The 14,076-nt window shown below is 53.3% G+C and overlaps 1 protein-coding gene across 10 annotated transcripts in view; it reads right to left on the reverse strand.

Annotated features, from left to right (window-relative positions):
- The window catches only part of LOC102166270 (uncharacterized), a 49,302-nt gene that overhangs the window by 4,593 nt on the left and 30,633 nt on the right, over window positions 1-14,076 (reverse strand). For 7 of the 10 annotated variants that reach the window (XM_084979287.1, XM_084979283.1, XM_084979281.1 and 4 more), the window contains 9 exons: window positions 12,834-13,072; window positions 12,071-12,095; window positions 8,927-8,977; window positions 8,522-8,569; window positions 7,340-7,498; window positions 5,100-5,338; window positions 4,337-4,361; window positions 1,191-1,241; window positions 786-833 (listed from right to left, as the gene is read on the reverse strand). In XM_084979287.1, coding sequence (XP_084835413.1) covers window positions 786-833; window positions 1,191-1,241; window positions 4,337-4,361; window positions 5,100-5,338; window positions 7,340-7,498; window positions 8,522-8,569; window positions 8,927-8,977; window positions 12,071-12,095; window positions 12,834-13,072 — 885 coding nt within the window. The remainder of the gene's footprint in view (window positions 1-785; window positions 834-1,190; window positions 1,242-4,336; window positions 4,362-5,099; window positions 5,339-7,339; window positions 7,499-8,521; window positions 8,570-8,926; window positions 8,978-12,070; window positions 12,096-12,833; window positions 13,073-14,076) is intronic. The other 3 variants (XM_084979285.1, XM_084979286.1, XM_084979289.1) reach the window with 2 other exon arrangements.

A 14,076-nucleotide genomic window follows, 5' to 3' on the forward strand; every position in this document is an offset into this window, starting at 1 on the left:
GACTAGGGATCCAATCGGAGCAGTAGCTGCCAGCCTACGACAGAGCCACAGCAATGCGGGATCCAAGCCGCATCTGGAACAAACACCACAACTCACAACACCCATGGAACCTCAACAAACTGAGTGAAGCCAGGGATCGAACCCGCAATCTCATGGTTCTCAGGTGGATCCATTAACCACTGAGCTACAACAGGAACTCAGAGGACACCTCCACTAACTCCTCCAACTCTGGGAACGCCCATTCCCCAAGGACACACCGTGAGGACACAGCAGGACAGGGAGGCCAGAAATCCTGAACATCCAGAGGGAGACAGCACCTTCTCACCCACCACCTCACACTCACCAGACGAACTTGGTCTCCAGGGTCAAGGCCCTAGGAGAGGGTTGCGTCCCACCACATCAGGTCCCTCAAGGGCAACAAAGGAAACTAAGTCAACAGCTCTTGGGCACAGGACCCTCAGGGTGCGACCCACAAAGCAAGCTGGCACAATGGCCAGAGACAAGAGCTGGAAGGAGCAGCTTTGGGAGGGAAAATCGATTCTCCCTCTCAAAGGAAGGAGACAGGAATCCAAACACAGCACGACAAAGACCAGGGACACAAGTCTTCTTCGTGTTATCAATTTCGGAGGAGAAAACACCACATCAGGGTTCCACTCATTAGGCCACCCACCCACCCACCTGCCAAGTCCTATCCCCCCCCTTCCTCCCTCTCCCGGCAGCAGGTGGAACCCAGCTGCTCCCAGGAACCCTCTCCCCCTGGATCCCAGCTGTGTGCTCTTCCCTACCTGCAGCCTCCTCATCCTGGCGGCAGTCGGTGCTCTCCGCCACCAAGTCTGTAGAAACACACCGCGGGGAATCGAGGAGTTAGAAGGAGTGGCCCTCCCGTTTCCCCCGCTTCCCCGAGGTGATAGCAGGTCACAGAGCATCACCCTGGTTTTTCCTCCAGGTGCCCAGACCGTCCCTCTGCTCCAGGACTGAGACCCTTCAACACAATGCGAGCACAGATGCCAACATTCGGGCATCTCATACCTGCTCCCCCTCCTTAGGAAAATAGGCGACGAACATCTTTACACCAATTTCTTTCTGTTTTTCAATTGCAGACTCACCTGCCCCACCCTCCAAGCAGCAGGCATAACCCAAGTGTCCCGCGAACCCTCTCCCACTGGCCCCTACCTGAGAGCTGTTCCTACCTGTATCACTTTCTTCGTGGTCACTATCACACAGACTCACAATGCTCCTTGCTGTAGAAACACAGACATGAGGAATCAAGGTGTTAGAAACCGTCCCCCACTCATGTCTCCTACTTAAGGTTGTTTTGGGCCACACAGCACCGCCCTGGCTTGTCCTCTGTGTGCTCGGAACTTCCCTGTGCTCTACGGCCTCAGAAGCTTCAATAAAACATTGGTCACAGTGGCAAACCTGCCAAGATCGTGGGCTGCTGAGGGATGCAGCTTTACACGTCACCCTTCTAGGAGTCCATCTGGAGGTCTCAGCTCCAGGTTGAAATTCAAGCTGCACGGACACACTTGCGCGGTGGCGTGTGTGAGTGAACCACTGGCTGCTTTGTTGTGTTCACTGCAAGAGGCAGACCTAACTACGGATTGAATTCAATCAAACATAAATGGCTCCCTCTGGCCAGTGGCTGCCACACTGTGGACTGCAAGCAGCTCTACAGAAACACTGAGGAGAAAGGTACCACTGCCCGTGAGGTTCCTCTCCAAAACATACATAAAGAAAACTCATACACCTCACCGCAGCAACAACGAAACGACCCAGGAGGTCCCGTCGGGGCACAGCAGAAACGAATCCGACTAGGAACCACGAGCTTGCGGGGTTGATCCCTGGCCTCGCTGAGGGGGTTAAGGATCCAGCGCTGCCGCGAGCTCTGGTGTCGGTCGCAGACACGGGTGGAGAAAAGGCGTCCCCCCAGCACTGCCGGTGCAAATGTACACTGGTACAACCACTACGGAAGACACCACGGAGGGGCCTCCGAAAACTGAACATAGCACAGCATGGCACCCAGCAAGTCGAGCGAGCGCCCTGGAAAATATCAGGACAAACGTATCCAGGCAAAAGACTATATGCCCCTGTGTGTTTATGGTGGCACTACTCACAACAGCCAAGACAGGGAAGCCACCTCATGTCCCCAGACAGACGAATGGATCCGACGATGTGGTCCACATATACGATGGAATTCACGACTCAGCCAGAAAATCAAAGAAGAGACCCTTCAAAGAATGCCCTTCAAAACAATAGGGATGGATCGAGAGATTCTCATACAAAGCGAAGGACGTGAGAAAGAGATAGACGGATACCACCTGATCTCACTTAGATGTGGAATCTAAACCATGGCACAAAGGAACCTGTCCACAAAACCCACGGACACAGAGAATAGACTTGTGGTTGTGAGGGCGATGGACTGGGAGTTTGGGGGAGTCGATGCCAACTACGGCATTGAGAATGGAGAGACGACGAGGTCCTCCTGTTGCAGCGCACGGGGAACTAGATCCGATCTCCTGAAATCGACCGGGACGGACGATAACAGTCAAACAGGAACCTGTGTTTATGCACACACACGCCTGGGGAATGTTGCTACACAGCAGAAAATGAAACAACTCGGCACCTCAATGAACACAGAGGCAAACAGAAAGGACAGGGTCTAACGAGCCACTGAATGGAAAGACAACCCGCAGAAGACGCTATCTGCAAACCTTACATTTGGAACAAGGGCTCATGTCCAGAATCTATGGGAAACAACGACAAGTCAACTGAATCAAAACGCAAATAACTCAGTTGTAGATGAGCAGAAGCCTGGGAGAGACCCTCCGTCCAAGACGACAACAGAGAGCCGCACACACAGGGAATGTTTCCCAAAGTCACCTGCCACAACGGAAAGGCAAAGCAAAGGCACAATGAGGTATCACCTCCCACCTGTCAGGACGCGGAGTGTTTTCAAGCGTGAACAGGTGTTTGGGAAGATGTGACTACCTGGGACTTCTGTACCCTGTAGGAGGGAAGGTCAGCTGGCCCAGCCAGGACGGGACACACGATGGCAGGTCCTCAGGAAAGCTGCCCATAGGCCTATCACGGGACCCTGCAATCCCACCGCTGCGTGGACCATCTAAAGGAAGAACCATCGGTGTCGGGTAAAGAGACCTGCCACCCCAGGATCACGGCAGCGCCATACACAAGAGCCCAACAGAAACAGAGCCTCAGTGTCCACGGGCGCACACACTGAGAAAGACGACGGGGTGGATACAGACAACAGAAAGGCGTTCCGTTTCCACAGAAGGTGGAAACCCTACCCATTGCAGCAATGCACAGAGAACTGGAGGACATTACTGATCGATTCATTTCGGGGTTTGAGGGCTGCCCCCGCGGCATATGGAAATTCCCAGGCGAGGCGGCAAATCAGAGCTGTAGCCACCGGCTGACACCCCAGCCGCAGCAAAGCTGGAAACCAGCTGCGCGCACGCCTGGGACCTCTGCCACAGCTCACCGCAACGCTGGATTCTTCCCCCACTGAGCAAGGCCAAGGGTCGAACCCGCGTCCTCAGAGATACCAGTCGGGTTCATGACCACTGAGCCTCGACAGGAACTCGCTGGAGGACATCATTTCAAGCGAAGCAAGACAGACACAGAAGGACAAAGACTCTCTGATGTCATGCGCATCAAGTGTCTGACAGACCACTCCTGAGCAGAGGCTGGAAGGGTGGCTGCCCAGAGTGGGCAGGAGGTGCGGGTGGAGCACAGCGTTCACAACACTCCTCCGGACACTCACAACCTGAAGAGGCTCGAGTCCCTGGCACATGTTTGAAACAACGGTATGAAAGTCCACACAAGGCAGAGAGGGAAGCAAAAAGGAAAAGAAAGACCAACGGAGGAAGGAAGGAATGCCTTTCCCCCAAAACCTTGCTCCCAGCCGGTGCGGGCAGAACGAGGGAATGGACAGTTAGCCTGCGGTCATCATGAGACTCTTCAATTAGAAACTGGACAGCTATGTGGTGCTAAGCCACAAACGGCTCCCCACAAAACACACCCACTCACACTGATTCCCAATCACACCAACAGCCCCCCCCCCCGACACACACACCCCCCGCCCAATGGTCCTGGACACCTACCCACACCATACAAAGAGCCTCCTTTTGTCCAGGGACCCTAGAACCTGGGGTGGCCCTTCAGTGGGAAGTCTGTCTCTTTCACCCCATCCTTCACCCTCATTCCCAGGAGGAACCCAGAATCAGGGTGTCTCTGCAACCAAAGGAGCAGGAAAGCCCCCCTCCCTTCCTCAACACCTGGACTTCTCCTCAGCAGAGCAGGGTTCCAGAATACTCACAGCTTTCATCGTCCGTCCCGTCCACCTGTGATGAGAGAAAAGAAAACACTGTGAGCGTCACAGCATCCTCTGCACTGCGGCCACAGGTCTTCCTGCTGTTGGGGACCGCAGGCACGCAGACAGAAGGCAGAGTTGAGTCAGTTTCCCCAAGAGAAGACAGCGAAGACACCTTTGCAAAGGCGCCAGCTTCTCACGGAAGATCTCCCAAGGCCGTGTTCATTTAAAAAACATTGAGGCTTTTTTGGAGTTCCCGTCGTGGCACAGTGGTTAACCAATCCCACCAGGAACCATGCGGTTGCGGTTTCCATCCCTGGCCTTGCTCAGTAGGTTAAGGATCCGGCATTGCCATGAGCTGTGGTGTAGGCTGCCGACATGGCTCGGATCCCACGCTGCTGCGTCTCTGGCGTAGGCCGGTGTCTACAGCACCGATGAGACCCCTGGCCTGGGAAACTCCATATGCCACGGGAGTGGCCCTAGAAAAGGCAAAAAGACAAACAAAACAAAACAAAACAAAACAACATTCAGGCTTCTTCAAAGAAAAATGCTCCCTGCCGTACACTTGGGAACTGATGCGGTCACTTTGGCCAGTGCCCCTTGGAAGGAGTTATTGGTTGGTACCAAACTTTGACTCAACATTCCTCCGCAGAGGAATCTGCATATACCCTCTATAACGGACTTTCTCAGATTTCCATTTCTGAGATAGGGATATCAAAAAAGAAAAAAGGCAACTTTTCAAATCTCACATCAAGAAAGGTGAGCTTACCTTGGGGGCAGGCTTGTCTTCCTGCTCAGCCCGGTCGCTGGCTGGCGACTCCTCCTTGTCATTTTCATGGGCCGGGCCCGCCTCCTCCTCCGCCTTGTCTATGGCTGCAGCTTCCTCCTTTTCCTCCTCCTCCTCCGCCTTCACAGTCCCCAGCCCCATCTCCTCCTCAGTTTCCCCAGCCAGGGCCTCCTCCTTGGTCTTCTCACTCCCACCGGCCTCCACAACATCGTCGGGGGTTGCTAGGGGGACACACAGGCACTGTCAGCAAGGCGGTGGTGCTGCTCACGAGGTACTCTGGGCGCCTCACCTGACCGGACATGGGCTGGGAGTCGAGGGGGGGCAGGGGGATGAAGCACGGACGGAGCTCCTCCTGGCCCATCCTCCTGGGTAAACGTTTCGGAGGAAGGCAGACAGCACCCTGAAAGACCTGAGAAAGGGAGCCTCTGCCTCTCTTGCTAAAGGGAACCTCTCCGTGGCACATTCCCCAGCTGAGAAATGGCCAACACGAGCATGCCGGCTCTGCTGCCACGAGAGAGCCTCCCGAGTCCTCCTGCCCATTTTCACCTCCGGCCACATTCCTCTATCTGCTGAAATGGCAGGAGATCATTTCAGCTTCCCTACTCTTCCCACAGGGTGCTCCTGTGTTCACGCTCCATCCTCCGCAATGCTTCACCTCTTTTCTCTTCTTAGATACGTAATGCTTCTCTTTGGAATACTTTGGCAATAGGAGACTCAGGCAGGGGGAGAGCAGACCTGCCCGATGCTACATACTTTGCACCACTGTCCGTAACAACCTTTCTCCTCATAACTCATAGGACCTCTGCACCCATGCAGAAATGACTCCCCCTTCAAGCCCTGCTGCCAGGTCTTAGCCATCTCTACTTTTTTTCTGCCTAGTCTCGTTACCGCCTATATGTTGAACTGCACAGTATTTCTTTTCTGTGTCTGCCTGATTGAACTATTTTTTTTTTTAATACTTTTTGCTTTATAGGGCCACACCCATGGCATATGGAGGTTCCCAGGCTAGGGGTCTCATCGGAGCTGTAGCTGCCACCGCATGCCAGAGCCACAGCAAGGCAGGATCCCAGGCACATCTGCGATCTACAGCACAGGTCCCGGCATCACCGGATCCTTACTCCACTGAGCGAGGCCAGGGATCGAATCCACAATCTCATGCTTCCTAGTTGGATTCACTTCTGCCGCATCACGATGGGAGCTCCTCACTTATGTTAAACAGTGTTTTATTTTGGATCTTCCATGTGATACCCTATTTAATAGTTTAATTTTGTTTCTGGTACAACACTGTTCTCTTCTGGGTACATATCGCATTTGATCTCTCCCCTGATCTCTTCTTGTCCCTTGGGATTGGTTTCACCTTTTGGCTGTCGGGAATAACCCGCTGCTACAAATGGGAATGTACACGTTCTCTATAGTAACATCCTGGGGACTCCTAATATTGTGCGTGTGTCCAACCTCAACTAAGGTCACAACACAAAAAATGAATCTGAATGTAAACGGGGAACTTTTCATTAATTAAAATTATATGAACCTTTTGCCGCTCAGTGTACCACACGTTCCCCATTCAGTGCTGGACGTTGTCAATGGTGGAAACTGGAGGAATGGGTTAGGGGAGCTTTCCCTAATATCTGCTCACCATGTCTTGTTAATATTATGATCTTGTTCTAAATCACGTCTAGTATTGTTTTCAAATTGGGAAATGTGGTCCCATGGAGGGATCTAGTACAACTAGAAACGTCAAATAGCAGCAAAACATGAGTGAGGTCATCTTTGCTATTAACCAGGAACCAAATGTTGAGTTTAAATGAATCCTTATTTCCATGGTTGTGAAATTACCGAGTTATTCAATTTGGTTTTTGTTTGGTTAGTTGGTTTTTGGTCATTTTGCCTTTTCTAGGCCCGCTTCCCCTGGCATATGGAGGTTCCCAGGATAGGGGTCTAATCAGAGTTGTAGCTGCTGGCCTACGCCACGGCCGCTGCAACTCAGGCTCCGAACCGCATCTGCGACTTACACCACAGCTCACGGCAACCCCGGATCCTTAACCCACCGAGCAAGGCCAGAGATTGAACTCGCAACCTCATGGTTCCTAGTCGGATTCGTTAACCACTGCGCCTTGATGGGAACTCCGAGTTAACTCATTTGAATTTGCATCATGCAGCAGCATGGGTAGAGTTTGTTCTGAAATTTGGAACATTGAATGAACTAGAATCATTGTTCATGCCTGAATGTACTGAGTCAGGTTCCACAGTATCTTCGTCTGGCTCAGTGGCAGGGTGCACTCTGTTGTGTGGCCACCATGGGATTATTCTAGCCAAGCTCACAGAGGACAAACATATCCTCAGACTCCTGCAGCAAGATCCTTTCCTCCCAAAGCAAGATTCTGGAAAATACATGACAACAGAGAGAACGAGTGATATACTGATTGCAGAAGACCACAGGGAAATGACTAACAGTTGACTCCCAGGCCAAGCCCTCAATGCCCATAATCCCCAGCTGCCCAACAGAGCCTTCAGCATCCAAGTTTTACTTAGAAAGATCTTGCTCTTTGGCGTGCACTTCAAACCGTTACATCCCCACACTGGTTTTGTGTGAAAATGCCTCTTGGCAGCTGAGACAACCTGGATAATGACCATGCACAATGGTCATTGATTGCTTTTCGCCACTCCCAGGGCATGCAGAAGTTCCCAGTCCAGGGCTTGAATCTGCACCACAGGAGGGATCAAAGACTGGACCCTTAACCTCCAGGACACTAGGGAACTCCTCACATCCCCTGCAGAAGAAACACGTGCCGGGGAAGGGGACATAGATGTCTCTGTGCCTCGGTTCCCTGTTCTGCGCATTCGACGTTGGGAACGCCCATTCCCCAAGGACACACCGTGAGGACACAACAGGACAGGGAGGCCAGAAATCCTGAACATCCAGAGGGAGACAGCGCCTTCTCACCCACCACCTCACACTCACCAGACGAACTTGGTCTCCAGGGTCAAGGCCCTAGGAGAGGGTTGCGTCCCACCACATCAGGTCCCTCAAGGGCAACAAAGGAAACTAAGTCAACAGCTCTTGGGCACAGGACCCTCAGGGTGCGACCCACAAAGCAAGCTGGCACAATGGCCAGAGACAAGAGCTGGAAGGAGCAGCTTTGGGAGGGAAAATCGATTCTCCCTCTCAAAGGAAGGAGACAGGAATCCAAACACAGCACGACAAAGACCAGGGACACAAGTCTTCTTCGTGTTATCAATTTCGGAGGGGAAAACACCACATCAGGGTTCCACTCATTAGGCCACCCACCCACCCACCTGCCAAGTCCTATCCCCCCCCTTCCTCCCTCTCCCGGCAGCAGGTGGAACCCAGCTGCTCCCAGGAACCCTCTCCCCCTGGATCCCAGCTGTGTGCTCTTCCCTACCTGCAGCCTCCTCATCCTGGCGGCAGTCGGTGCTCTCTGCCACCAAGTCTGTAGAAACACACCGCGGGGAATCGAGGAGTTAGAAGGAGTGGCCCTCCCGTTTCCCCCGCTTCCCCGAGGTGATAGCAGGTCACAGAGCATCACCCTGGTTTTTCCTCCAGGTGCCCAGACCGTCCCTCTGCTCCAGGACTGAGACCCTTCAACACAATGCGAGCACAGATGCCAACATTCGGGCATCTCATACCTGCTCCCCCTCCTTAGGAAAATAGGCGACGAACATCTTTACACCAATTTCTTTCTGTTTTTCAATTGCAGACTCACCCGCCCCACCCTCCAAGCAGCAGGCATAACCCAAGTGTCCCGCGAACCCTCTCCCACTGGCCCCTACCTGAGAGCTATTCTTACCTGTATCACTTTCTTCGTGGTTGCTGCCACACAGACTCACAATGCTCCACACTGCAGAAACACAGACATAAGGAATCAAGGTGTCAGAAACCGTCCCCCACTCATGTCTCCTTAAGGTTGTTTTGGGCCACACAGCAACCGCCCTGGCTTGTCCTCTGTGTGCTCGGAACTTCCCTGTGCTCTACGGCCTCAGAAGCTTCAATAAAACATTGGTCACAGTGGCAAACCTGCCAAGATCGTGGGCTGCTGAGGGATGCAGCTTTACACGTCACCCTTCTAGGAGTCCATCTGGAGGTCTCAGCTCCAGGTTGAAATTCAAGCTGCATGGACACACTTGCGTGGTGGCGTGTGTGAGTGAACCACTGGCTGCTTTGTTGTGTTCACTGCAAGAGGCAGACCTAACTACGGATTGAATTCAATCAAACATAAATGGCTCCCTCTGGCCAGTGGCTGCCACACTGTGGACTGCAAGCAGCTCTACAGAAACACTGAGGAGAAAGGTACCACTGCCCGTGAGGTTCCTCTCCAAAACATACATAAAGAAAACTCATACACCTCACCGCAGCAACAACGAAACGACCCAGGAGGTCCCGTCGGGGCACAGCAGAAACGAATCCGACTAGGAACCACGAGCTTGCGGGGTTGATCCCTGGCCTCGCTGAGGGGGTTAAGGATCCAGCGCTGCCGCGAGCTCTGGTGTCGGTCGCAGACACGGGTGGAGAAAAGGCGTCCCCCCAGCACTGCCGGTGCAAATGTACACTGGTACAACCACTACGGAAGACACCACGGAGGGGCCTCCGAAAACTGAACATAGCACAGCATGGCACCCAGCAAGTCGAGCGAGCGCCCTGGAAAATATCAGGACAAACGTATCCAGGCAAAAGACTATATGCCCCTGTGTGTTTATGGTGGCACTACTCACAACAGCCAAGACAGGGAAGCCACCTCATGTCCCCAGACAGACGAATGGATCCGACGATGTGGTCCACATATACGATGGAATTCACGACTCAGCCAGAAAATCAAAGAAGAGACCCTTCAAAGAATGCCCTTCAAAACAATAGGGATGGATCGAGAGATTCTCATACAAAGCGAAGGACGTGAGAAAGAGATAGACGGATACCACCTGATCTCACTTAGATGTGGAATCTAAACCATGGCACAAAGGAACCTGTCCACAAAACCCACGGACACAGAGAATAGACTTGTGGTTGTGAGGGCGATGGACTGGGAGTTTGGGGGAGTCGATGCCAACTACGGCATTGAGAATGGAGAGACGACGAGGTCCTCCTGTTGCAGCGCACGGGGAACTAGATCCGATCTCCTGAAATCGACCGGGACGGACGATAACAGTCAAACAGGAACCTGTGTTTATGCACACACACGCCTGGGGAATGTTGCTACACAGCAGAAAATGAAACAACTCGGCACCTCAATGAACACAGAGGCAAACAGAAAGGACAGGGTCTAACGAGCCACTGAATGGAAAGACAACCCGCAGAAGACGCTATCTGCAAACCTTACATTTGGAACAAGGGCTCATGTCCAGAATCTATGGGAAACAACGACAAGTCAACTGAATCAAAACGCAAATAACTCAGTTGTAGATGAGCAGAAGCCTGGGAGAGACCCTCCGTCCAAGACGACAACAGAGAGCCGCACACACAGGGAATGTTTCCCAAAGTCACCTGCCACAACGGAAAGGCAAAGCAAAGGCACAATGAGGTATCACCTCCCACCTGTCAGGACGCGGAGTGTTTTCAAGCGTGAACAGGTGTTTGGGAAGATGTGACTACCTGGGACTTCTGTACCCTGTAGGAGGGAAGGTCAGCTGGCCCAGCCAGGACGGGACACACGATGGCAGGTCCTCAGGAAAGCTGCCCATAGGCCTATCACGGGACCCTGCAATCCCACCGCTGCGTGGACCATCTAAAGGAAGAACCATCGGTGTCGGGTAAAGAGACCTGCCACCCCAGGATCACGGCAGCGCCATACACAAGAGCCCAACAGAAACAGAGCCTCAGTGTCCACGGGCGCACACACTGAGAAAGACGACGGGGTGGATACAGACAACAGAAAGGCGTTCCGTTTCCACAGAAGGTGGAAACCCTACCCATTGCAGCAATGCACAGAGAACTGGAGGACATTACTGATCGATTCATTTCGGGGTTTGAGGGCTGCCCCCGCGGCATATGGAAATTCCCAGGCGAGGCGGCAAATCAGAGCTGTAGCCACCGGCTGACACCCCAGCCGCAGCAAAGCTGGAAACCAGCTGCGCGCACGCCTGGGACCTCTGCCACAGCTCACCGCAACGCTGGATTCTTCCCCCACTGAGCAAGGCCAAGGGTCGAACCCGCGTCCTCAGAGATACCAGTCGGGTTCATGACCACTGAGCCTCGACAGGAACTCGCTGGAGGACATCATTTCAAGCGAAGCAAGACAGACACAGAAGGACAAAGACTCTCTGATGTCATGCGCATCAAGTGTCTGACAGACCACTCCTGAGCAGAGGCTGGAAGGGTGGCTGCCCAGAGTGGGCAGGAGGTGCGGGTGGAGCACAGCGTTCACAACACTCCTCCGGACACTCACAACCTGAAGAGGCTCGAGTCCCTGGCACATGTTTGAAACAACGGTATGAAAGTCCACACAAGGCAGAGAGGGAAGCAAAAAGGAAAAGAAAGACCAACGGAGGAAGGAAGGAATGCCTTTCCCCCAAAACCTTGCTCCCAGCCGGTGCGGGCAGAACGAGGGAATGGACAGTTAGCCTGCGGTCATCATGAGACTCTTCAATTAGAAACTGGACAGCTATGTGGTGCTAAGCCACAAACGGCTCCCCACAAAACACACCCACTCACACTGATTCCCAATCACACCAACAGCCCCCCCCCCCGACACACACACCCCCCGCCCAATGGTCCTGGACACCTACCCACACCATACAAAGAGCCTCCTTTTGTCCAGGGACCCTAGAACCTGGGGTGGCCCTTCAGTGGGAAGTCTGTCTCTTTCACCCCATCCTTCACCCTCATTCCCAGGAGGAACCCAGAATCAGGGTGTCTCTGCAACCAAAGGAGCAGGAAAGCCCCCCTCCCTTCCTCAACACCTGGACTTCTCCTCAGCAGAGCAGGGTTCCAGAATACTCACAGCTTTCATCGTCCGTCCCGTCCACCTGTGATGAGAGAAAAGAAAACACTGTGAGCGTCACAGCATCCTCTGCACTGCGGCCACAGGTCTTCCTGCTGTTGGGGACCGCAGGCACGCAGACAGAAGGCAGAGTTGAGTCAGTTTCCCCAAGAGAAGACAGCGAAGACACCTTTGCAAAGGCGCCAGCTTCTCACGGAAGATCTCCCAAGGCCGTGTTCATTTAAAAAACATTGAGGCTTTTTTGGAGTTCCCGTCGTGGCACAGTGGTTAACCAATCCCACCAGGAACCATGCGGTTGCGGTTTCCATCCCTGGCCTTGCTCAGTAGGTTAAGGATCCGGCATTGCCATGAGCTGTGGTGTAGGCTGCCGACATGGCTCGGATCCCACGCTGCTGCGTCTCTGGCGTAGGCCGGTGTCTACAGCACCGATGAGACCCCTGGCCTGGGAAACTCCATATGCCACGGGAGTGGCCCTAGAAAAGGCAAAAAGACAAACAAAACAAAACAAAACAAAACAACATTCAGGCTTCTTCAAAGAAAAATGCTCCCTGCCGTACACTTGGGAACTGATGCGGTCACTTTGGCCAGTGCCCCTTGGAAGGAGTTATTGGTTGGTACCAAACTTTGACTCAACATTCCTCCGCAGAGGAATCTGCATATACCCTCTATAACGGACTTTCTCAGATTTCCATTTCTGAGATAGGGATATCAAAAAAGAAAAAAGGCAACTTTTCAAATCTCACATCAAGAAAGGTGAGCTTACCTTGGGGGCAGGCTTGTCTTCCTGCTCAGCCCGGTCGCTGGCTGGCGACTCCTCCTTGTCATTTTCATGGGCCGGGCCCGCCTCCTCCTCCGCCTTGTCTATGGCTGCAGCTTCCTCCTTTTCCTCCTCCTCCTCCGCCTTCACAGTCCCCAGCCCCATCTCCTCCTCAGTTTCCCCAGCCAGGGCCTCCTCCTTGGTCTTCTCACTCCCACCGGCCTCCACAACATCGTCGGGGGTTGCTAGGGGGACACACAGGCACTGTCAGCAAGGCGGTGGTGCTGCTCACGAGGTACTCTGGGCGCCTCACCTGACCGGACATGGGCTGGGAGTCGAGGGGGGGCAGGGGGATGAAGCACGGACGGAGCTCCTCCTGGCCCATCCTCCTGGGTAAACGTTTCGGAGGAAGGCAGACAGCACCCTGAAAGACCTGAGAAAGGGAGCCTCTGCCTCTCTTGCTAAAGGGAACCTCTCCGTGGCACATTCCCCAGCTGAGAAATGGCCAACACGAGCATGCCGGCTCTGCTGCCACGAGAGAGCCTCCCGAGTCCTCCTGCCCATTTTCACCTCCGGCCACATTCCTCTATCTGCTGAAATGGCAGGAGATCATTTCAGCTTCCCTACTCTTCCCACAGGGTGCTCCTGTGTTCACGCTCCATCCTCCGCAATGCTTCACCTCTTTTCTCTTCTTAGATACGTAATGCTTCTCTTTGGAATACTTTGGCAATAGGAGACTCAGGCAGGGGGAGAGCAGACCTGCCCGATGCTACATACTTTGCACCACTGTCCGTAACAACCTTTCTCCTCATAACTCATAGGACCTCTGCACCCATGCAGAAATGACTCCCCCTTCAAGCCCTGCTGCCAGGTCTTAGCCATCTCTACTTTTTTTCTGCCTAGTCTCGTTACCGCCTATATGTTGAACTGCACAGTATTTCTTTTCTGTGTCTGCCTGATTGAACTATTTTTTTTTTTTTAATACTTTTTGCTTTATAGGGCCACACCCATGGCATATGGAGGTTCCCAGGCTAGGGGTCTCATCGGAGCTGTAGCTGCCACCGCATGCCAGAGCCACAGCAAGGCAGGATCCCAGGCACATCTGCGATCTACAGCACAGGTCCCGGCATCACCGGATCCTTACTCCACTGAGCGAGGCCAGGGATCGAATCCACAATCTCATGCTTCCTAGTTGGATTCACTTCTGCCGCATCACGATGGGAGCTCCTCACTTATGTTAAACAGTGTT

Source organism: Sus scrofa, chromosome 10, assembly GCF_054392235.1.
Source record: "Sus scrofa isolate SSC_HxYL_T2T_F1_AM1 chromosome 10, Sscrofa_HxYL_maternal_Yorkshire_Landrace_v2.0, whole genome shotgun sequence".
Classification (NCBI taxonomy): Eukaryota; Metazoa; Chordata; class Mammalia; order Artiodactyla; family Suidae; genus Sus; species Sus scrofa.